At 46.6% G+C, this 24,500-nt stretch overlaps 1 protein-coding gene across 3 annotated transcripts in view; it reads left to right on the top strand.

Annotated features, from left to right (window-relative positions):
• The window catches only part of LOC116941351 (prominin-1-A-like), a 45,366-nt gene that overhangs the window by 19,589 nt on the left and 1,277 nt on the right, over positions 1-24,500 (top strand). For all 3 annotated transcript variants that reach the window (XM_032952379.2, XM_032952378.2, XM_032952380.2), the window contains 18 exons: positions 5,817-5,880; positions 6,767-6,856; positions 8,356-8,552; positions 9,003-9,077; positions 9,700-9,763; positions 11,712-11,871; positions 13,100-13,252; positions 13,717-13,840; positions 15,374-15,477; positions 16,103-16,187; positions 16,626-16,772; positions 17,920-17,988; positions 18,161-18,235; positions 19,438-19,491; positions 21,478-21,558; positions 22,354-22,422; positions 23,131-23,220; positions 24,142-24,257. In XM_032952379.2, coding sequence (XP_032808270.2) covers positions 5,817-5,880; positions 6,767-6,856; positions 8,356-8,552; positions 9,003-9,077; positions 9,700-9,763; positions 11,712-11,871; positions 13,100-13,252; positions 13,717-13,840; positions 15,374-15,477; positions 16,103-16,187; positions 16,626-16,772; positions 17,920-17,988; positions 18,161-18,235; positions 19,438-19,491; positions 21,478-21,558; positions 22,354-22,422; positions 23,131-23,220; positions 24,142-24,257 — 1,817 coding nt within the window. The remainder of the gene's footprint in view (positions 1-5,816; positions 5,881-6,766; positions 6,857-8,355; positions 8,553-9,002; positions 9,078-9,699; positions 9,764-11,711; positions 11,872-13,099; positions 13,253-13,716; positions 13,841-15,373; positions 15,478-16,102; positions 16,188-16,625; positions 16,773-17,919; positions 17,989-18,160; positions 18,236-19,437; positions 19,492-21,477; positions 21,559-22,353; positions 22,423-23,130; positions 23,221-24,141; positions 24,258-24,500) is intronic.

Genomic DNA, 24,500 nt, shown 5'->3' with positions numbered 1-24,500 from the left:
TGGTGACATCGTCGGCATTTCGTTTTTTCTTCATATTTTACCTGGAAAATTCCCGGATGGAATAGCTCGTTTGCAGGCGTGTCCAGCGCCTCAATTGACACACAGAGTAGATAGCAAACATGTAATGATGTATATCCAAATATATATACGGTATTCAGTAGGGAATAAGTAAGTCTGTACATTGGTTATTGTGCAACCTTATGAGTCTAGTTCAGGGGTCGGCAACCTCTCAAAGAAGGAGAAGAAGATACTTTTATTTATTTTTGTATTTGACCAAAATAGTTGGAGAGCCGCATCACACGCAGATGGAATAAACTGCGTCTATTTACTTTTTGCCACCCTTAGTTATTCTTTAACAATACAGTTTGGCCGTACGTTTTCTCGCCACCAATATATTCCAGCGTGACCCATATATATTCCATAATAGTTACGACATTATCAGTGGCGTAAATTGCGTTGGAGATTAAAGTTTTTTTTTTTTAAACTGCTGCCCGGCAAGGGGACAGCCAAAGAACCGCAAGGGGGAAGCCCAAAGTGCCACCACATGTCGCTCTAACCCATGACAAATGCGCGCTGATCACACTCAGTGAGCTCATTGGGAAAACGCTGCCTTAAGTCTCTTTCGCAAAACTGGCTGAGAGTGGCGGTTGCTGTGTACGGAGCTGCTGCTGCTGGTGCGGTGAGCGTGGTACGCCCATGCGACCGTGCCCACCCACATCACGAATGATAATTTCCACTCCGCTGGCTGTGCCACGTAACCGCGTGCGTTGTCACCGTGCACACGCGGTGGTTGTGTTGCCCACTGCTGGTTGAAGAGTTTTCAAGTTTAAAGATTCATTTATTAAGTATAACCCTGTGAGCAATGCGGCTCTTAAGTCGGGTGCAACCGCAACAAACTAAATTTGAACACAGAACATCTTAAAGCGACAACGCGTAACAGAAACATCGTGGAATAAACCAGCAAATATTCCAAGCAAAAAAAACGTATTAAACCCTTGTGTGCAAAAATCAATGTGGTGCAAGCCAACAACAACAACAAACATAAGACAATTTAGATTAACCATATGTTTTCGAATCACCAAAATAAAGCTATAAAAACAATGTAACAACAGTAATCATAGGAACTTTGATTTTAAATTTAACAATAAACGCTATACATAACACGTACGACAAAACCTGCAGCCATAGCTGGCAGCACGACACTCCCAGTGTATGATGTGTGAGTGAGTCAGCAGCAGAGTGAGTGAGTGTATGATGTGTGAGTGAGCGTATGATGTGTGAGCGAGTCAGCGGCAGAGTGAGTGTATGATGTGTGAGTGAGTCAGCAGCAGCGTGAGTGAGTGTATGATGTGTGAGTGAGCGTATGATGTGTGAGCGAGTCAGCGGCAGAGTGAGTGTATGATGTGCGAGTGAGCCAGCACACGATGAGTGAACCTGTGTATGATGAGTGAATGGGTCAGTGGTTGTGCGAGTGTATGATGTGTGAGTGAGTAATCGCATGATGAGCGAATCAGTGCATGATGTGTGAGTGAGTCAGTGCATGGTGTGAGTGAGTCAGTGTATGATGTGTGAGTGAGTCAGTGCATGGTGTGAGTGAGTCAGTGCATGGTGTGAGTGAGTCAGTGTATGATGTGTGAGTGAGTCAGTGTATGATGTGTGAGTGAGTCAGTGCATGGTGTGAGTGAGTCAGTGTATGATGTGTGAGTGAGTCAGTGCATGGTGTGAGTGAGTCAGTGCATGGTGTGAGTGAGTCAGTGTATGATGTGTGAGTGAGTCAGTGCATGGTGTGAGTGAGTCAGTGCATGGTGTGAGTGAGTCAGTGCATGGTGTGAGTGAGTCAGTGCATGGTGTGAGTGAGTCAGTGCATGGTGTGAGTGAGTCAGTGCATGGCGTGAGTGAGTCAGTGCATGGTGTGAGTGAGTCAGTGCATGGTGTGAGTGAGTCAGTGCATGGTGTGAGTGAGTCAGTGCATGGTGTGAGTGAGTCAGTGCATGGTGTGAGTGAGTCAGTGCATGGTGTGAGTGAGTCAGTGCATGGTGTGAGTGAGTCAGTGTATGATGTGTGAGTGAGTCAGTGCATGGTGTGAGTGAGTCAGTGCATGGTGTGAGTGAGTCAGTGCATGGTGTGAGTGAGTCAGTGTATGATGTGTGAGTGAGTCAGTGCATGGTGTGAGTGAGTCAGTGTATGATGTGTGAGTGAGTCAGTGCATGGTGTGAGTGAGTCAGTGCATGGTGTGAGTGAGTCAGTGTATGATGTGTGAGAAAGTCAGTGTCGGCTCCGTCTCATCGCGCCGTCGGCGCCCCCCGGCTCCGTCACCCCCCCCCCCCCGACTCTGTCGCCCCCCCCGCTGGCTCCGTCGGCCCCCCCGACCCAGCTCCGTTGGCCAACCCCCAGCTGGTGAGATGCAGTGGTGTAGTAACTACATTATCAGTGGTGTAGTGACTACATTATCAGTGGTGTAGTAACTACATTATCAGTGGTGTAGTGACTACATTATCAGTGGTGTAGTAACTACATTATCAGTGGTGTAGTGACTACATTATCAGTGGTGTAGTGACTACATTATCAGTGGTGTAGTAACTACATTATCAGTGGTGTAGTGACTACATTATCAGTGGTGTAGTAACTACATTATCAGTGGTGTAGTAACTACATTATCAGTGGTGTAGTGACTACATTATCAGTGGTGTAGTAACTACATTATCAGTGGTGTAGTGACTACATTATCAGTGGTGTAGTGACTACATTATCAGTGGTGTAGTAACTACATTATCAGTGGCGTAGTAACTACATTATCAGTGGCGTAGTGACTACATTATCAGTGGTGTAGTTACTACATTATCAGTGGCGTAGTGACTACATTATTAGTGGTGTAGTAACTACATTATCAGTGGTGTAGTAACTACATTATCTGTGGCGTAGTGACTACATTATCAGTGGCGTAGTAACTACATTATCAGTGGTGTAGTAACTACATTATCAGTGGTGTAGTAACTACATTATCAGTGGTGTAGTAACTACATTATCAGTGGCATAGTGACTACATTATCAGTGGCGTAGTAACTACATTATCAGTGGTGTAGTAACTACATTATCAGTGGTGTAGTAACTACATTATCAGTGGCGTAGTAACTACATTATCAGTGGCGTAGTAACTACATTATCAGTGGCGTAGTAACTACATTATCAGTGGCGTAGTGACTACATTATCAGTGGTGTAGTAACTACATTATCAGTGGTGTAGTAACTACATTATCAGTGGTGAAGTAACTACATTATCAGTGGCGTAGTAACTACATCATCAGTGGTGTGGTAACTACATTATCAGTGGTGTAGTAACTACATTATCAGTGGTGTAGTAACTGCATTATCAGTGGCGTAGTGACTACATTATTAGTGGTGTAGTAACTACATTATCAGTGGTGTAGTAACTACATTATCAGTGGTGTAGTAACTACATTATCAGTGGCGTAGTAACTACATTATCAGTGGCGTAGTAAGTACATTATCAGTGGTGTAGTAACTACATTATCAGTGGTGTAGTAACTACATTATCAGTGGCGTAGTAACTACATTATTAGTGACGTAGTGACTACATTATCAGTGGCGTAGTAACTACATTATCAGTGGCGTAGTAACTACATTATCAGTGGTGTAGTAACTACATCATCAGTGGCGTAGTAACTACATCATCAGTGGCGTAGTAACTACATTATCAGTGGTGTAGTAACTACATCATCAGTGGCGTAGTAACTACATTATCAGTGGCGTAGTAACTACATTATCAGTGGTCTAGTAACTACATTATCAGTTCAGGAGCTTGCTGCAATCGGGTAAGGGTTGGGGCCCCAATATTTGCTTTGTCTCGCACGGTCGCACCTCGAGGCTGTTGTATCTCGCGGCCTCCTCTTTCCCTAATCACATCATCGTGACGCTCACGTCTCGAACATTTAACGCTGCAGGCGGACTCCGTCTTCGCAAAAATCAGCCGCTGCAGCAACCTCTTTGCAATATTACGGTAGCGCCCTAATTGCATGAAAATACAACGTGGAACCGTGAATTAAAAAAATTAAAACCGCGTTTTTAATTAGTTCTTATTTTCTCTTGAACACTGTTGTTGAAAACGCATGCCATGCTGGCTGTCAAGTGGGCCCCCCCACCTCCACGCTCGTCACGGCTCCTGGTGGGATTGCCTGGGCTTAGTGGCCGTGTTCCTTTATAGTTCATCGCCACCGTGTGCATCCGTAAAAGCCCCCCCCCTGCCACGCGATCCCTTTCCAACGGGCAGCTCAACGTCCACCCTAAGGGCAGTGTCACCGCTACGGTGGGGGTCAGTGTCGCTCTTCGTTTCCTCACGGCCACTGACGTGGCTCGGACCCGTTCTGTCCCAAGATCAGCACAGGGAGACCTCCCGCCCTCCATCACTCCCTCCCGGCCTCCATCACTCCCTCCCGGCCTCCATCACTCCCTCCCTCCCTCCATCACTCCCTCCCGGCCTCCATCACTCCCTTCCTCCATCACTTCCTCCCTCCATCCCTCTCTCTCCATCCCCCTTTTTCGTAACGTTCAGAGGAAACAAGAAGATGATCGGTGTAGTCGGCACTTTGCTTCGTTCATCATTTCGTTTTTTTATGCTTTGCTTTATGTAACCCCCCCCTTTTTTTAAAATGAAAGATTTAACAAAATATGTATTGCTCTGCTCTCCTTCCCCCTTCCCTCTCTGTCTACCCCCCTCTCTGTCTACCCCCTCTCTCTCTACCCCCTATCTTCCTACTCCGTGTCACTCTCTCTCTCCATCCCTCTCTCCCTCCCTATCTCCATCCCTCCATCGCTCCCAGGATCAATCACTTCGTCCTTCCCTCCACTAATTCCTTCCCAGTAATCTTAAAACGAAACATCTTATACATCGTTGACATAGGGGGCCGTCCATAAATGACGTCACGCACCTAGGGGCGGGGTCAGACATTTGTGACGATGTGTGACGAGGGGGGGGGGGGTGAGAAAGTGACGTCACATCAGAATGCGCAACTTTAAATAAATATAGACAACACGTTCTACTTAATTACATAGACTTTTTTAATAAATGTTTTCTCCTACAACATCAGAGTGCAGCGCCACATTAAATACGCACTACAATGACAATAGTTTAAAGCGATTTGAAGCATGTTTTAAAAAATTTTGGGGGGGGGGGGGCAGAGCTTTGTGACGTCATATTTGAGGGGGGGTTCTGACTTTTTGTGACGCCGTGTGACGAGGGGGGGGGGTCAAAATCGTCCAAGACGTCATTTATGGACGGCCCCATAGGCATGCGGTTGGGTTATTTGAAGTCTGACCAATAATCTGGCATGCGCCCCATTACCGTTGTATCGCGACATGGTTGAGCGTGTACAGTACGGTACTGTACGTGTAACCATTGGGCACCATATGTGTTATAGGCTGCTACAGGGCTACATTATGGGCAGCAGAGGGCATTGCAGCAAGATCCGCTGTTGTACTGTACTTCCATGCTCCTCACCTACTCCGCCCCCGCACAGTTGTGAGCGCGGCGAGATACGTTCAAATAACCTCCGTGACCCGCATGGCGTGGAGAGGCTCTCATCCAGCAGTAGATTAACAGAGAGCTGCATGCATTGAATCGAGGGGACCAGCATAATGCTGCATGTTGCACTGGCCGCTGCAGCTTGGGACCCAAACGTTTATAAATGGTGACCTTGTGAGCTGTGTGCTGCCGTTGTGGGTTTGTTCTGAACAAGTCTGAACTGTGTCACTGATCGTACGAAACGTGCCCTGAACTGCCTGTCCTCTTGCCTTTGCAGCAAGGAAACCAGATCTTGAACCAGTACGGCACCTTTTCGAGTCGAGTTATGGGCCAGCTATCCTGTAAGTGAACATCAACTTTGGTCAACGTGATGGTTTGTTTTTTGCGTCGGAACAAGAAATTAAAGAGGCCGATCACAGCTGAGAATTATAGTCAAGTGCTTGTGCGAATTGTTAACTCACGTTTTAGGAATACCGTACGCTTAAAAAAATATAGGAAAACCACCACGTCCATTTGAGGAGGTTGCTGTGATAACAATTAGAAATATGTAAATCAGCTCAAGCCTCCTGAAAATTCTGCGCCTTATATGTCGCGTAATTCGGAATCCCCGCCCACTGTGAAAGCAGACGCTGCTCCTCCGTTGCAGCTCACTTTTGCTCGCTCCATCCCTTTCTCGTCTCTCCTCTCATCATCATCATCATCACCGCTGCCCATCTTGGCCCGGCCATTCCTTCTCCTGTTCCTGTTCCTGCCCGGCGCTCCTTAATTCCCGCAGCGCATCTTGAGCCGTGCCCTCGTTGTCTTGGGGATTTCCATCCCAGCAATTCCTTCCCTTCCCCGCTAATCTTGGTCCCCGTGTGCCCTTTCGATTTCCCCCTCTCGCGATGTGCCGTGGGGTTAAAACGTTTCGCGAAACAGTACTGTAATCACAATCGTATAACCGTGCAATAATTACACATCGCATCATGTATTCTTTCCACATGACGCTCCTGTCTCTTGCGTAAAAGAATGTACTTCACGTGCGTAAATTGCTTACGCCTGTACGGTTTTCAAAATAAACTTGTTGTGGACAGCCACTGCATTCATGGCCCCGATTCGGCAAGGTCTTTCGAGCGCCTCGTCCTCTAATCTACTCGATTAAACATTGCCGCCTGTCGTTTGCGTGCTTTGAACCATACGCAACATTTCCCCAACGTTCCTGTGGGTGTCCTACCTCTCTGTCGTCAGCCATCGATTCTTCGGTCGGTGGATCCTTGCAGACAAACATCGGCGATCAGGCAAGACCTCTGCAGTCAAGGGCTTTGGCTCTGTACGCAAGTAAGTGCCAAATTGGTGCTCGCCTGCATTGCGAGTGAGAGGGAAAAGAAGTTTTATCGCCCAAACGTCCCAGCAATTTAAGGGCTTCTCTGATGGCCTCGGCGCTCTAAACTATCTACGGCATCGACGTATTTCGGAATTCTCCGGAATGAGTTTCGCATATTTATTTTTTTTAAACTCGGACATGGGCCATACGAACAGATAGTGCATTTGTTTAAAAGAATGCAATGGGATGTGAACAACTGCTCATTTTAAATTGCAAAAAAGTCATTCGGTATTACCTTTTTCACGGCTCACCTGTCCACATTTTAAATTAATTGGTTGAACGTTGCACGCGCGCGACGGTAGTTGGTCACGAGGAGGGATACTCGGGCGTGTGCGCCGGTTCTGAAATGCTCCTTAACTTTGTATATCGTCCTCACAAGTCCAGCATTTCATGAGCAACGATATTACTCGCCGAGCCGCTAAGTGGATTCGGCCAATGACACCACACCCTATGACGTCGTGCAGAGGTGCCCACGCGGTGGCACGTGACGTCATCAACGTGGCCCACGATCATACCTCTATCGCTGGATTTTATAGTAACGTTTTGGTCGTAGTGCTTGAATCGATTCGTGCGGTTTTCTACGGGGGCAAGTCCCTCATTGCAACACGACTTTAACACTTACTTCACGCTTATTGGTCAATGTTTACAAGCATTACTCTGTGACCTCATGTTACAGAGAATAGACGGATGGACAGAGCTGAGTATTGGATTTTCAGAATGTTTGGGCTTATTGATCATCCACCACGCAATCAGTTTATTAAGCGTTAATGGCTACGTTTCGGCTGTTCATGTCCCTCCCCGTGGTCGAGTGGATTTGTCACCAGGTTCTCAGGTTTTTCCCCTCCACATTTAGAATCAACGTCACGTGTTTAGAGTATTGGGCTGCTATACATTTCCAAGTGATAAGCCACTTCGTTGAGCTGTCGTTTGTGGTTAGGTCCCTTCTGAAAAAGGGTTACACAGCTCAGGGGGCCTTACCAGGTTAAAAAAAAAAAAATGTTTTATAATTCAGTCACGCATTAGTTCTGCACATCGTTCACGAGCGCCTGCCCACGCGGAAAATGGCCATGCAATTGTGCGCGCGTGTATACATGTAGCATGTGGGGAGCGGTGGTGTAGCAGTTTGCGCAATACGAACCCGGCGACCTGAGTTCAGTTGCTGCTCATGTTCAACACCAGTGACGATTATCTGAACTGGTCATCGGCCTCACCAGAGCTCGAATCAGCCTCAAATGAGAACCTAGTGCGGTGTGTCAAATAATCGCCAATGGGGAGACAAAGGCGCCCGGGCGTGGTGCCGGCTACCCACCCCCCTCGCCCCCTCGTGTCCCGTGCCGGCCTTCAGGGGTTGCTCGCTAACATCATTTTCCCCGAAAGTCTGTTAAGGCTATACTGGGGGATCTTCGTCTTTAAACATACAACATGCTCACGTGTCCCACGTCTCCCTTTCCAGAGATGCAGAACATTTCGGCCACGTTACAAAACGTCGACAGCTCTCAGCGGAATCTGCTGGGCGGCGTCGCCAAGCTCTCCGCGGACCTTGAAGCACAGCGGCAGAATCTGACCGGGATCCTCGGTGCGTGTGGGCCCAACTGCTCCGTGGCCTCTGCAAAGTTGACCAACCTCTCCATCGCCGGAAACTTCAGCAACGTAGGTGCCCAATACTCCCCGAAGCCGCACGACATCGCCCGCAGCCCCGTTTTGCGTTGGCCCACCGCCGTACGTGGACCTGAACGCTCCCCGAGGGTTTGGGGATTTGTGCAGAGTAGTGATGACGCCTGTACTGGCAGTGACGCACACGATGGAAACGCGCATCCTAGTTGGCTCCCATTGAGTGGTAGCGTGTAATGGTTTGGCGAGCCATCCCGCCAATCCCCCCCGCCCGCCCCCAATGCCGTATCGGTCATGGGGGTTGTTTGCCCATACTTCACCACGTGGTGGAGGGAGGAGGAGGGGGCTGCGGTGGTGCACAGGATCTGTTTAAGATATCTCCATGTATGTTAGCCATGGTTGAGAACCACACTCAGGTCAGTGGGTTCGTAGCGCAGCGCCCTTACCACAGTGCCTCCAGATGTAAATGACTTGTTTTATAATTTACAGATGGCGAATCTGTCTGAACAAATTGCATCGGTGGACTCTGCTCTCAAGACCAACATCACCGCGTTGGTGCTGGAGGTAGGAAAACCCTTGGCACTGGACTTTGCGCGAGTTCACAGCCAGTGGGCACATCCGTGTCCCCTCCAACTGATAATGCAGTATGCGTTAGCACATGTTCACATTGTTCGTGTAAATTTGGGGTTATTCCACGATTGTTGTTCTTTACCACATCACTCCCCAACTTCTGTCTGCGCTATCAGCAACGTGTTTAACGGGTTACTCAACGTGCAACGACTTAAATTGATTATTATCAGAGTGGAATCGATTGTTCTGTACATCATGCACGCATCAAACCATGCCCGCAAGTATTGGTGTTTTTCGTGTGATCATTTTTGCAAAACGCAAAATAACGGGCAATTCTTGAACTGTATTGTGATCCTGAATCGCGACGACTCATCGAATCGTGATGGGGGGAAATTGTTACATGCCGGGTGGACAGCCTTGTTGTGTAATCATAGTGGGGAGCGGTTGGGGGCTTAAAAAACATGTCATTTTTTGTAACTGATTTAAAATGTTAAACTATTGTGAAATTCACATTGCAAATGCGTGCTTTTTTATGTTTGAGAATGAAAAAGACTTTGCACGCTTTGCCAGTTGCTTGACGTGAACCCGACTGGCTTGCCGCTTGTCTCCACCACAGGGCAACAAAACCATCGCCGACATCCCGTCGCGGGTGAAGAACGAGACGGTGACTTCAGTGGCAGGTACGAGCAGAGGGGTGGCGCTCGCAGTGCGGGGTGTAATGCTTGCTCTGCCGAGTTGTGTGCGACGTGCATGCATGTTGAACTTCTTTCACACCGCACGTAGCCAATAAAGACATTTTTTTGGTCGGGGAAAAAAAAACGTCTTTGGTATTTCCATCGCCCCTTGCGCTGTGTTCACATTGTGGCGTTCTCTGGTCTGACAGTGGCGAGACAAGGCCAAGAAGGAGGCTGTTGCTGGTGTAGGCCAATCAGTTTCAAAGACGAAGCATACATTATTATCAAACGACAATTGGGTTGCTGGTTTTTTCCACAGACATTTGTGGATAATACAGACTCGATGCCTTGCAATAGGTGTGTCTATTTTGGTGTTTGAACATTTTAACACTTCCTGTATTATTGCCAGAAAGAGTAAAGATTATTGTTTTTTTAATATAATTGTTTTATTCACAATTAACGTGATGTCTCGAACTTATATGCTCTCTCATCAATGTGACCCACCACCTGTCTGTCGGTATCATTACAAGAATGAATATTTCTATGTTGTTTTGTTTTGAAGGGTGCCACGGTGGCGAGATGTTAACCACCTCGCCTGGTATACAGGAGGTTCTGTAGTTCGATCCCAACCCTGACACCTGCTGTATATTTGGAGTTTGCGTGTCTCTCCCCGTGGTTGCGTGGATTTTTATCCGGGTCCTCCGGTTTTTCCCTGCCACATTTATAAACACGCGTTTAGAGTATTTGGCTGCTATAAATTTCCACACAATAAGCCACTTCGTTGAGCTATCATTTGTGGCCAGGTCGCTTCTTAAAAAAAACTATAAAGCCCAGTGGGCCTTACCTGGTAAAATACAAAATATAGCTTTTATAAATATATAAGCATAAAAGCTGTATTTGTTTGATTTTTTATCAGTGTCCATGTTCTGGGTGAGCACTTTATATTCCTTCCAACCTTCACTTAACGTTTCATATTCAGGAACTTTTTTGTCTACATTGCTTAATGGCTTGACCCCGTATGGGCCCTATTTTGACGGCACATCACAGATGTACAGGGCTGCTTTCATGACCAAAATCTCGCTTTAAAAATAGACTATTATACCCAACAGGAAGTAAACGCCTGCTTTTAAGCGAAAAGGTTCCGTTTGAAAATGTTTAACCATAGTTCATTCACGATGTGCCCTGAAAAAAGAAAAAGCATTAAGAGAATTGGATATTCCAAGGTCAGCCGCGACGTTTACGCGCTTGCTGGTTTTTATACTGACTACTCGGAGGAATGGAAACGTGGCGCTCGCTACAAATTCGCGCCCATTCCTCGGAGGGAAACAATAAAGTCTGTTCTCCAACAATGCAGTAGTCGCGTTCCTGAGGAACGCCGCGTGATGGAAACATCGCGTTATAATAATTAATATAGGGGAAAACGCAATCCGCGATAACACTGTGAGATGCGTACGCAGGCTGAACAAAGTGCCGAGGTGCATGGGTAGCATCTAGAAGCATCCAGCAGCATCCCAAGGCTTATTCCCACTCGCGCGACGTAGTCCTGTTCACTCGATCACGTTATACCCAATTCGGGTCGTAAAAAAAGTGTTCCCTGTGAAACATTCATCATCGCGTTCTATTCAATTTGCGTCATGAAAACAACACACTGTGTTATAGGAGAACAGACTGTAAATACTGTACGTGTCTCCGTGGCCCAATATCCATATGTTGTGCATTATCCGTGTTGAACTCGTTTTATCCAGGAAACCCCTCGGTTGCCAAATGCGCCACATGATCAGGTGTTGGCAGTCGTAGTTTTTTTTTAAATTATAATCTTTAGACTGGAGGAATCCGATGAGCAACGAAGCTCTTCCTAACAGACGTCCATCGTCAACGCAATGACTTGTGATCTTTTTTTTTTTAAAGCCGTGAAAGATAATTAATCGCTCTGCCGTTTCTCTCCACCCCACAGACGCTCAGAAACAGTTGGATAACATCAACGTCACCGTATCCAACATCCGGAGAGATATCTTTGACAAGTTTTTACAGTCCGACTTCAGCGTTCAAATCAATACCATAAACACCAGCATCACTCCTGTGCTCAACCAGTTTCCAGATTACGAGCACTACCGGTGAGTCGCACACACTCACGACCCCTTGAGAAGATGAGTTTAGGTTTAATTTTTGGCATGAAAAAAAAGACGTCTGTAAATTTAATTGAATCTACCGTTGTGTGAAGACATCTTTCCACGCTGCCGTGTTGATCATGGCGGTTGTTTGGCCATGCTTCACCATGCTGAAAGGAGGGGGCCTCGAGACCGGTTCAGATGTCGCTCGCCACTGATGTTAGTGGGAATCAAACTCAGGCTTCTGGCTTTATAGCTCGGGCCGCTTGGGCCCTGTCACCGCGAACATCGCGGGCCACGTCACCACTGCTAAGACGCGTGAATACAAGTATGGTACCGTGTCCTCAAATTTATTCTCCGTGGCTCTGCATGAATACAGATCCGCCTCAGCTGTCGCCATTCAGATGTTAATGTATTATTATGATTGTTGCTATGCATTCATTCGGGGTGGTGATGGCAGTTACGAAAGCCACGGCATCGACCCCATGCAAATGACGACTTTGGTGTTCTCTCACTCGACGCACGTTGCCAGCTGTGTCTGCATGAACGGCTTCGCGTTCTTGGCGAACGCTTCCTATGACCATGAAGTCACAGACACCTGTGACCAATTGACCCCGGAATGTACCTGACCTCGTCAGATCTCCGAAGATAAAGCAGGGTGGAGCCTGGACAGCGCTTGACTTGGCTGGATGACTACCTTCCGATATAGCCAGTAGAGGGTGGAGCAGCAACATCCACTGTTGGTCTAGACTGCTATGCTTCTGCGCCTGCGCTCCCTGCCTTCACCAACCCCACTTTGAACTCATCAGTGTGGTGAAAAATGGTCAAAAAACCCTTGCGACCGATCCAGGCGTGGGAAGGCCCTCGTCCAGCATCCATCATTGGGAAGATCACTGGGAACAAAAAATGGGAACATGCAGGGTTTAGGAAAGGTTTTCTCTACCATTGACCACATTAACGCTATCAATCGTATTCCGTACAAGATCAATAAATATCAGATATCATTGGACTGACAAAAGCTGTACGTGCGCGTGTAGAAGCTCCTGCCGGATTAGCGGAGTGGCGCCGCAATTTTGACGTTTATTCTCCTCCGTCCGCTCACGCACGTGCGCTCACACACGCACACACACGCGCACACACACGCACACATGCACACCCACGCACACACACGTATACGCGCACACACATGCACACGTGCACACACACGTACACGCGCACACACATGCGCACACAGATGGATCGCCGGCGTGGTACTCTGCTGCATGATACTCGCCATCTGCCTCATGAACATCCTGGGCCTGCTGTTCGGCACGTGTGGCTACGACAGAAATCGGAGTCCCACCGACCGCGGCTGTGCCTCAAACTGCGGGGGATCCTTCCTGATGGCGTGAGTCCTCGTATTTGTATTTTTCCTGGGTTCACCGTCGAGCAGAGACAATTCGTCAATTAACGTGATTTAGTTGATTAAAAACACTACGATTATTTTCTATTGTGGTTGATTTATATGGACCCCTTAACAACGCTGGCCACCCCCATATCCTGCCTCTTGAAGATCAGAACCCTCCCCCGCCCCCTCCGTAAGCCACTGCTCAGCGCGACACAGCTGATTGAGTTAACATTTCAGCACTTGGCTTTATTGTAGCAATACAAGTCCTTCTATTTTTTTTTTCTCTCAATAATTTTTCTTTTTTCCAGAAAGTGCATGTGGTGCCATAATAAATAATAATAATGTTGATGTTTATGTTTGTATCGCGTCGTTCACGCAAATTGCGGCGCCCTTAGATTTCTTTGCAAAACCAACTGAGTCGCCATTTCTGCCGCCCTCTTCCCCCCCTCTCCCCGTCGCTGTAGCTCCGTTGGCCTCAGCTTCATCTTCTCGTGGATCCTCATGATCTTGGTGACGATTCTCTTCTTTTCCTTCGGGAACGTCCACAAGCTGCTGTGCGAGCCCCTTGCCAGCAAGGATTTCCTGAAGGTGCGTTGTGCATTCACCTTTCTAATCAATCATGCTTTCATAATAATAATAATAATGGTGAGATTTAAAACCACCGAAGACCAAATCGCCCGGAATGCACCCAATATCGTCGGATCTTGGAAGCTAAGCGGGTTTAGCCTGGATAGTTTTCGGATTGGCGACCACCACGCATGAAACAGGTGTCATATGTTGACAGTCTGTGTTGTAGAAAAATCTATTTGTGCTGTACTTATGCTTCCACTTCCATGCTCCCAACTTTTACCGACCTGCACTGACCAACATGGTGAAGTACGGTCAAATATCCCTCCACACAGATCTGCACATTGTGGGAATAAGCGGGACCCAGGGCCGGATCAAGGCACGGGGGGCTTTAGGGGCTGCAGCCCAGGGGGCCTCCAGAGATGAAGTGAAAAGTTATTTCACTTGTGAATGCCGAATTTTATTCGTTGTTAGCCTTGTAAAAATACATTTCATTTGTATTTAACTTTGTTTTCCTTTTGAAAATATTACTGTGGGCTTCACAGTACCTGTAGCCCAGGGGCCTACATCTTCTTAAGCTGGCCCTGGTGGGACCCTAAAATAAAATAAAATAATTCGAGTGAAATGCATGGAAAAATGGAGCCTTTGCCACTTTTGGACGAGCAACCCTCTAGATAGAAACATTTTTGTTGTGTTTAGTTTGTTGTCCTTCCCTTGCACCTTCAATTAGCACGGTCAACTGCATACGGTGCGAAAGAAGTTTATCATACATACATAACCGTTGAGAGAAGTGCATCATACATACATAACCGTTGAATGAATCTAATTATTTGTAACTGGTTTGGTCAGCACTGTTTCCAAGTATAACGCAGAAGCAATGTCATTCTATGTAGCAAGGAAGATCACGAGCAAAGGAAGCATTTAGCAATGTATGTGTTGATTTATTATCTTTGGAAACATGGCATAAAAATGTGGAGGCATATGTTTGGTGATTGTGACAATGAAACAAAACACAGCAAGCCACAAGTGTTTCTTTGCTAAGAAAACCATTTGCCAGATGTTTTTAAAATATATTTTGTTGATGTTTTTTTATTATTATTTACGTAAACTTTTTTTTTATATTCCCCGCAGCATGCATAGTCAATTGGCAGGGCGCGTTGTAGTGGAGTAAAGTATCGGTGATCCTTCCTCTTCCAAGACATTTTGTCAGCGTGGAAAAGTTGGCCAAATAACCTCTAAGGGGGGGGGGCTCTCTCAGAGGGGGTCTTTAAAACACCTTCTTGACGCCACCGCTCCTCCAGCAGTGGCATTGAGCAAGGAATCACAGGGCTGAACCTTTACCTTTGTATGATATTGTAGGTGTTTTTTTTTTTTAGCCAATGCTGCTGCTATTTTCTCTGTTACTCGAGAACAAATCTGAAAGGCAAGATATATCTCTGGACTAGTTTTTTTATCTTTCTTTCTCTTGCTTAAACATATTCAGCAAATAAATAAAGTTGTACGTACATATCCTCCGCAACTCCCCTTTTGCTGCTTTTGGTTTTTGTCTTTTAGTTTGCGGACTCGATGGCATTTCCAGGAATCCCTACGGGAAACGGCTCTGTCATTCTACGGCTGCTCAACATGAGCGGCAACGTGAGCACGCTGGACATCTACAAGTGAGTGTGTGTGGCAGCGCGCGCCGTCCAGCGTAGATGCTCTGCGTGAGCACGCTGGACATCTACAAGTGAGCGTGTGCGCGAGTGCGTGAGTACGCCCGTCCCGTCCCCTCCACGGCCACCGCCACTCGCCGCGTCGCCGACCGTTCGCCCGCCCGCCCGCCCGCGCGCTCGCGGGAAAAAAGGGCACACCGGTCGCGTCGGGAGAATTTCCTTTTTAAACGCCGGACGCGCGTCTTTCTTTTGGGGTCGTGCCGCGGCGTAGTTCGGCTAGCCCGTGTCTCCCCACGTGTCAATCCGCCCTCCGTCGGGAACCGAATCGAGCCGCTCGCCTTCTCCCTCGATTTGTACGGCGGCGTCGGCCGCTGCCCGGTACCGATGATGAGCCGGGCACGGCGGCGGCAGCGTCGGAGAGCCGAGCCGGTCGGCAGAGTCCGGCGGCAGCAGCGTCCGCCGCCGATGCTTCGTGACCGAGGGAGAAAGTTGAGTCGGTGAGTTCAGTTCTTGGCGAGGCTGTGCCGGCACGTGGATCAAAACGTCGGACATCATGCCGAGCATGTCGGAGTTCGCTGCCGTTCACTGCCCGTGTCGCGGATAAATTGACAGCTGTTGTCTCCTTCTCCAGTGGCTGCACTAAGAACGGTGGCACTTACAGCGTGCTTCATTTGGAGACGCAGTACAACCTCGACAACTACCTGAACATCACGAAGGTAGTGATTAATGTTTTTTGTGCCGTGTGCATTCGAACAGTGAGTGGGCGGTGGAAATTGGAATGCCCGTCGATCACAATTCTGCTAACAAAATGGAGTGACATTTTGTAAACGGGGGGGGGGAGGGGTTTGGGTAGGCCTATTGTCGTACTTGTGTCTGGTTCATGATTTTATCGAGGGTTATTTTTCATACTCGTGGTCGAAAAATGTGAGGGTACGATATAAGTTGGTCCCGCGAAATCATTAAGCTAACATTTATAAATACTGTACAGTATTGAAACGGGTGATTGTTAATCATTTGCTCCACAAAGACCTGAATTGGTTGGTGAAACTAAGTCAACATCGACGTTTAATGTTTTTCTACCATCAAGTCAGTGTGATGGATGGCTACCACGTCATTGTTAGTGTGTAATAAGTATCGCTCTTGTTAACCCACAGTATGAGGCGGATCTTAATAAAGCACTGGAAAAGATGAACGTGTCATTCAGTGACATCAAGCTTCTGAGTGCCACAGGGCAGCAGAGCTTAACAAACTTCTCTGACAATGGCTTGAACAACATCAACTTTTCCACATTTTTCACAGAGGTAAGTTATTGTTCATTTGCTTCATGAACCATGTGAGAGTGTGTTCCGCCATTGTGTATTATCAGCGACGATACGTACAACAGAAGCATTGACATTGATACAAATAAAATAAAACAAGCTGCAAAGTTCATATTCTTAGCTCTTTCGGTATATCAATAAAATAATAAAAAAATATATATTTTTCATTGTTTCCCTTCAACGTGACTTTATCGAAAGAGCTAAGAATATGAATTACTGCAGTCACGAAAGCTTTAAATCAAAATTTAAGCTGCAAAGTGTTCCAAGAAGCACGGAGAGATGCGTGCCAGGAATGACACTAAGCGAAATAAACAGCAACACGTGGATGTGGGAACTAATCAGAAGAAAATATATTGATAAGGAAAGTGAGTTGGTTTGCCAGGGCACACCGCTAGATGGGTTGGTGGCCCATGGATTGTACTGGTGATGGAATGGCAGCCAAAGGTTGTCGTTTGATGGGACAACAACCGCTGGAGTGGAGTGGTAATGTTGGTTCATGCACAGGAGGGACTTGGATTGTGGTATCGCAGGTTTTCCGAGGTCATTGTAATCCCAGCCTCGTAGCTCAGCGGTAGTGAGTAGCGAACAAAGTTCAGATACTGCTTGGGGGTTGACTCGGCCCATCATCTCTCCGGGGTCGATCAAATTTGCACCGCTTTTTGGAGAGGTCAAAAGTGGTCGTGGTATGGATAGAATCAGGAAATAACTTTTAATTTGGCTTTTGATGATGATGATGATGACTAGAAGAGAGTACGTTGAATAAACTGCGATTATAATCGCTTTTTCAGGATCATAATATTTATTTAAAACTGGAGGAATCCGATGAGATATCAAGCTAATTTTCACAGATGTCCAGTAGGGGTGCGTTCGACAGTTACAATGACAGACGATACAAAAACACGATATGAGTGCAAAATATAGGGTAGGTAAACAAATAGCTGAAAAAAATTCTGAATAAGTAAAATTAAACTTTTTTAAAAAATCTTACCAGGTAAAGCCCACTGAGCTATTAGCTTATTCACACACACAAACACACGTCGTTGGCGACGAGAAACGCAACGTATCGTCGCGCTACACGTGCGTCGTGTACGCACGGTCACAGTGTCGCGATCTCTTTTTCCATCCGCAGATCGACAAGGGCGTGGTGAAACTGAACTTGTCTCAATTCGCGATGGAGTTGAGAAACATCTCCAACAACGTAAGTGGAACAAGAGCGCGGTTGGAGCGTTACGGGTATTTCATTTCGAATTGTCGCCCCCCCCCCCGCCCCTTGTAATCGCCGTAGTTATTGTAACAACGGGCATGCGCGTTGTGTGGTTTTCACGTTGGCGATGCGCCCGTTGCTAACGCAGTTCTTTTGATTTCGGCAGTCTAACATTACCGACTCGGCAAATAATCTGGAACGGATGGACAGAGAACAAGTGGTGCCCTTGCAAGGAAAACTGGTAATGAATCTGGATTGTTGTTGTTGTTGTTTTGCTGCCTTGCTCAAGCTCACATTTGGTGTTGACAAATCTGCAGGAATTGATCTACTCGTGCAATTTGTACTTTAACACGTAGTAGGCTTTCGTGACCAATATTATCCATAATAGAGGTTAATTTGGGTTAGATCACACACTTCTCTACCTTATTTACATTACACTCACTTGCTTCTGATTGTTCCCTCCATGGGCATACTTTTCATTGGCGGCCCGTGACATGTCCACTAGGTGCGGCTGTTGTGAGTGACCTCTGAAAAAGATGGCGTTCTCATTAAGACGAACCTCGTCATGTTATTGAAAGTGAAAAAAACTGTCTTATCTACCAACGGTAGGCATTCATAAACAATATGAAACAAAACAACAAAGCGCTCAAATACTGTCCCCATGACCCTTAAGTCCACACTCCGCAACGCCTTTGACACTGCCAAAAGCCGTGACACTACTATTATTAAACAGCGCAACCATGCGTCGTGACATCGTCTCTCATCACAGCCACGGGCGCCTTCTCACCGCCCCGAATGTCTCTCAAACGGCGTGGCTACAATGCTAGCAGCTGCTAATCGCAACGACTGAAGGAGGAAATCTCTCACTCGGACGCCTTCACAGCCGCCCCGAGACCTCCCCCAGGCACAAATCAGACTGTGGTGTTGCAGCGGTTTCTAATATGAACTACTTAAAATGTTATCTTCATTAGGCAATTGACGTTGAAATAATAATTATATATATTTAAACACAACAAAACAATTTATAGAAAAGTATTTTTTTTTATAAAAATGATTCTCACCTCCAGCTGCCCCTAGCGGACGAACCGCGCCTGATACTTTCATAAACATTTATAACTTCTCAATTTGTTTGAAACCACTTTACGTGAAATGAATACGTTAATTTATCCCGCTATATTTTATAGAATATTCCCATTAGCTAGTTTTTACGTTTATTTTTTTCTAAAACGAGGTGTTGTTGTCTAGTGTATCATTAATTGGTGGTATCTGCCGATTTGTTTCTGTGACTGAACTGGATCTGATGAACAACTGCCCTCTTGCCAACTCCCCGATGCAAATGAGATGTTGATCCCATAGATTTATTCTCGTTGTATTCAAATGTAATTAAAATAAATGAATATACACATACAACTACTAAACGGGATTTTTGTCCCCTTTTAACAGGACGAATTGAAAAGAAGCGTCGAATATTTAAAGGACGAGGCTAATAAAACAAAGGTACGTTGTTGCGTGTCTTTTGCAGCTTCTAGTTTAACAGAGTTATCAACAACTGTAACATTATGGGTGGCTGGATGGGAATGTAACAAATAAGAAAAGGGTTTACCCTTTCTGGCAATAAAAGAGGCGTTAAGTGCCCTGAAAACGATTGTTTAAGGGCGCTTTATGCATCTAAATGATTATGTTCAAACACCAAATGAATACATTTTTAAAGGAATCAAGTCTGCATTAACCACACATACTTCAACATGCAAACATACATGCTTTGCTGACATATGCATCGTCTTTGAAACGAATTGGCCTGCGCCAGAGACAGCCTGCCAGAAAGGGTAAAACCTATTCTTATTTTTCATACTTTGATATTTGCGAAAAGGTTTCCATGATATGGGTGGGGGTGGTTGAGATTCAGTAGCGTGGTTAGCGTTGCAAACTATGCAATGAGAGAGACCCCACTTTCCAATTCCTTTCCCCCCTTTGTAGCCTCACTTCTGTGCCACTGCAGCCCATGGGTTTTGGTACAGATGTTACGGACTGCACATTAGATAGCTACGTCACTGGTTGAATTCCATGCCCCAAGGGTAATGAATGGGAATGGTCAATCGATTGGCATTGGCGGCCTGTGACTTTTAAGCGTGAGTCTCCTGTGTTAGGAGGGGGTGAGGTTCAGAATTCGCATCGGAGCGGCCACAGCATGCTCACTAGTCCATCAGGTAGTCAGGTTTTTTTAAATTAAAATAATGTAACAATTATAAAAATAAAATAATAATAAAACTGCTTAAAGTACAGCAGGGAGCTGTCCAGCTGCACCCATGACACCAGCTCACCCATTCCCCAAGCACCTCTGGTTCTCTGGCCCAGCGCCCTTTATATCAGCGGAGGGCTCTCTCTTAATTAATTAGTAAATCCAGCTGTTCCCCAATTACCTCACTCCCTGAGGAGTGTGCCACACCGCCCAAGCAAATCATCCCGGGTGTGATGTCCACATACCCAACGAAAACAGCTCGCGCCCTCAAACCCCACACAAAGTAATCAACCTCCAGCCATCTTCACAGGTGTGGCCACAGATCAGAACACCTGTATCAGGTGAGGCTCATTGCAGTCACCGAGCTTAGCGATTAGTCGCTAATATGATTGTGCCGGCTCGGACAAGGAACGCCGGTCTAAAACTGCATAGGATGAGCTTGCTTATCGCTGGGCTGGTACATACAGACATCCCACCAAAGACGCAGGATTGGAACAAATGAGCGTCACCCCTATAATAATCTCATGATTTGTTAAGATTCAGCCTGGAAATAAGATTAAAGAATTATGGGGGGGGAGGGAGATCCTTACGTCTCTGTGGAGGTGTCATTACTTAATGATAGTACCATGTAAATGGGCTCTAATTAGATGGTCAATTAATACAAATTATAACAACATTGATAATGTGAATGTATATAAGCAACACATGCAAACAAACAAAAAAAACCTCCTTAACTTTTTCACAAGTCGAACAAAATGACAATGAAATAATTTTCCCGAGCTTTGCAGATTAAGTACCAAGTCATATCGAGCGTTCCGAAGGTGATTGACTGTCAACTTATCTGGCCGATTAACGCGGCTACATCCCAAAATGTTATCTCGAAGTCAGGAACAGATACCCGTACTTTGGCGAGAAGGGGAGGGAGTGTGAGGATTTAGATGGCGGTGGATACCACGTTGCATCATTGACGGGAGGCTCACCGGCGTTGACTCGAGAGCCCGAGAGGATGCTGGCTGGTGAGCTGAAGCTGCGCGTCACAATTCGTGGGACGTGTGACACCCACAGTTGGATTGACTCGGGTTGAGGCGTGCATGGAGGATCACGCGCTGCCTGTACTTTGATGGTAGAGAGGACAGGTGAGAGGCAGTCTCTGGAGTTGCGATGAAACATGTACGTACAGGATTGAGTTTGTGTGTGTGTGTGTGTGCGTGCGCGCACGAGTTAACCACCTGTTATCTTTGCAGGTTGAAGTTGGCAACATAATTGATGACTTTCGAAAATTTGAAAAGAGTCTCAATGAAAACGGGTCCCTGCTTATTAATGCGGTAAGACAATCGTGCGTGACGCAGACCGTTCATGATTTTAATCTTCCAATTCAACCAACTCTCTTTCCCTTGGGGGTGCATGTCCCCTTTTCAGTGGCAAGGATAATAACTTACGACAGGGGCCCCATTCGCATATTTCCGAATGTTCCTTTTCGTCCGGATTTTCGGACGAAACCGTGCCAATGTTCCCATCACCAACGCTGGGGAAACTCACCAGGGCGATGTGATGAAAGGTGTCTGGCGTCGTCGCTAGTGTGGAAAAAGTGTGACATTGTAACCGGACGGTATTGGCTGAATCACTTTGACTTTGAAGAGCATCGTCGCTGTTGTTTTAATGGGTGGTCCAATCACAATCCCCACTGTGGGCCATAAGTAAACACCCTCAATTACAGCGATCCCTTTAACGGATGCTGATTTAAGTCGACCCACTTTCCGTCTGCATTGTCTACGGGTCGTGCCGCGCGTTGTCCGACGTTTTATTCCACATGCCGGAAGCTTCTTCAGGAACTGGCGGCATGGAGAGGTTCACGTTACCACCTCGATTAGATATGTTGGCCAGCCTGATGTTCATTGGCTGCCACTTGTGCAGAGATGCTCAGCCCCAGCACTTACGCATATGTGGTGAAAGCCGCATACATTGGTGCATCATATAATTTTTGTCTCAAATTGACAACTGACTTCACAGCAGTCGTGCTGGATGAACATTTTAAAAGTATGTGTTTAAAAAAAAAACAAACACTAAACAAACTGCAGTGATTAATATATCATTGTCATCTTTTTTTTTTTTTAATAAAGACGGTGGAAAACCTCCTTGGCACTGTCAGAAGTCTACTAAGAGATTACATTAGCTGGTCGAGGGATATGGTAAGTGTTTTTATTATTATTGTTTAATTATCTTAGAACGTTTAAAAACATTCTACATCTCCACGTGCGTGCATCGCATCAAATAGTGATCCATACACCCCAACAACAACAACAAACAACAACAACAGCAGACGCCATTCGCCAGCAAGCGGCGGTGATGTTCCCACGGCGCTTGCACCCGGCCACTTGGAGGTCACGTGAAGAGCTGAAGGCTCGCTGGCAGGAGGAGGTCGCCGAACAGACCCAGGTGTTGTGGGTGAACTTTACCGAGACGACTGGCAGGTGCTGCACCTCCCGTGCTCCCCACGTGAACAACAACGCCCCAAGCACCACAACACATGCAGGCGTTCATCGTCTGCGGCACATTATCTTTCACGACTGGAGATGATTTCACACGTTGAATCTGTTCTCTCCACTAAATGCGATGGAATTGTAATAATTGTTTAATTAATTACATGTATTTATCGAGCAAAGCCTCGTGAGTCACTAGATTATTTTTTTCAAGATGGAGGTATCCTGCTTTACGCTACTTGCTTATTTTCCTTAGCTGTTTGGAGTTGTTCAGACTTACCAATGCATTCCCTGCACCGGCGTATCGCCTGTCACCTCCCAGTGCCTCGTGCTCACGAGCCGAGCGTTGATTTTCACAGCGGAACTTTTGACTTTGACGTGAATATTGACACAGACAAGTGATCCCGTGTCCCCTAGGTCATGAACAAGCTGGCGCCGTGCAAGCCTCTGGCGAACTTGATCGACTCCATCGAGTTAATTGGATGCAAGTACCTAGTGAACTCGATGGTAAGCAAAGTGCGACGTGATAAGACCGTGTTCTTCACTAATTTTCAGAGAAGGGGGGGGGGGTATACCTTAGCCGATAAGACATCACCAGTGTGAGAGGGTCACCCCTCATCGTGACGTCACGATGGGGGGTGTTTTCACTCTGTGTGTGGGCCGGTAGGCCCTCGGGCCTTGCAATGAAGGACGCTGTTATAAGAGATCAAGGTTTAGCCCAGAAATGACTCGCTTACACAGCTCATGGTGGGAATCGCTTCGAGTAGAGGAACCCCCTAGAGGGTATTTGACCAACTCTTCCACACCGATTAAACGTCGGGGAGGAAGTCGGAGTGCCCCACTCTTCACCCCGCCGCACATGACCCGCCAATCGATGCAGCTGTGCTGCGCCCATTTAAACTGCTGGGTGGATCGAGGCGAGGGGATTTTTTAGAAAGAGTCGAAACCGGGTGACCTCTGGATCACAACTCCAGCGAGCCAGCCACGGTACCACGGCAGTGCCAACAGCGTGACAGGGTTGCGGTCCAAATGTGTGACGGTAGATACATCCATCTGCCGTTGTTACAGCACAGTTGTGTTTGGTGTGTAGTGTCTACATTTCCCGATGCTTATGTGCTCATGTGCGTACGTGCTTTATACACTCTTACACTTTCGTACATACTTATCATCCAGTTGCATGTGATCCCAAAACAGCTTGGAAGATCGTGCCTTGAAAGCGGTGAACACTACATATATTACGCGTAGAGTTGCAACTGCAGTGGACTTGCACATAAATCAGTGGGTTCATAATTTTTATTTTTTTATTTTGAGTCCACAACGTTTGCAGATTTTTTTTATGGCATTTCATAAGTGAACCTGCAGATCGTCTCACCTATTTCAGTTACCACCATTACAGTACGTGTCTTCTTTTTTTCCTGTGTGTTCTAGAATTCGTTCTGGTTTGGCCTGGGCTGGGCCACCATTTTCCTCATCCCCAGCGTGATATTTGCTGTGAAACTCGCCAAGTTCTATCGCCGTATGGACACAGAAGACGACTATTCAGAGTGAGCACGGTCTTTAGTCTGGGGTTTCTGTGTGTGACACATTGCTGTAAAGGGCTTTCACTTGCAAAGCATTAAAGTCAAAGTGATTTCTTACATCCCTGAGCCATCGGTGGAAGTTCCACATTCCTGTGGCAGGGGCAAGTATATCCATAGGACAAGCACAATTGATGTCCCCACAAAGTGGTACCAATTTGATCAACCCCAGAAGGATGATTGGTTGAGATCTGTTTTAGACGATTCAAA

The sequence above is a fragment of the Petromyzon marinus genome, chromosome 11 (assembly GCF_048934315.1).
Source record: "Petromyzon marinus isolate PM22_M1 ecotype Great Lakes invasive population chromosome 11, UKy_Petmar_22M1.pri1.0, whole genome shotgun sequence".
Lineage (NCBI taxonomy): Eukaryota > Metazoa > Chordata > Hyperoartia > Petromyzontiformes > Petromyzontidae > Petromyzon > Petromyzon marinus.
This window is presented reverse-complemented; position numbering and strand designations above follow the sequence as displayed.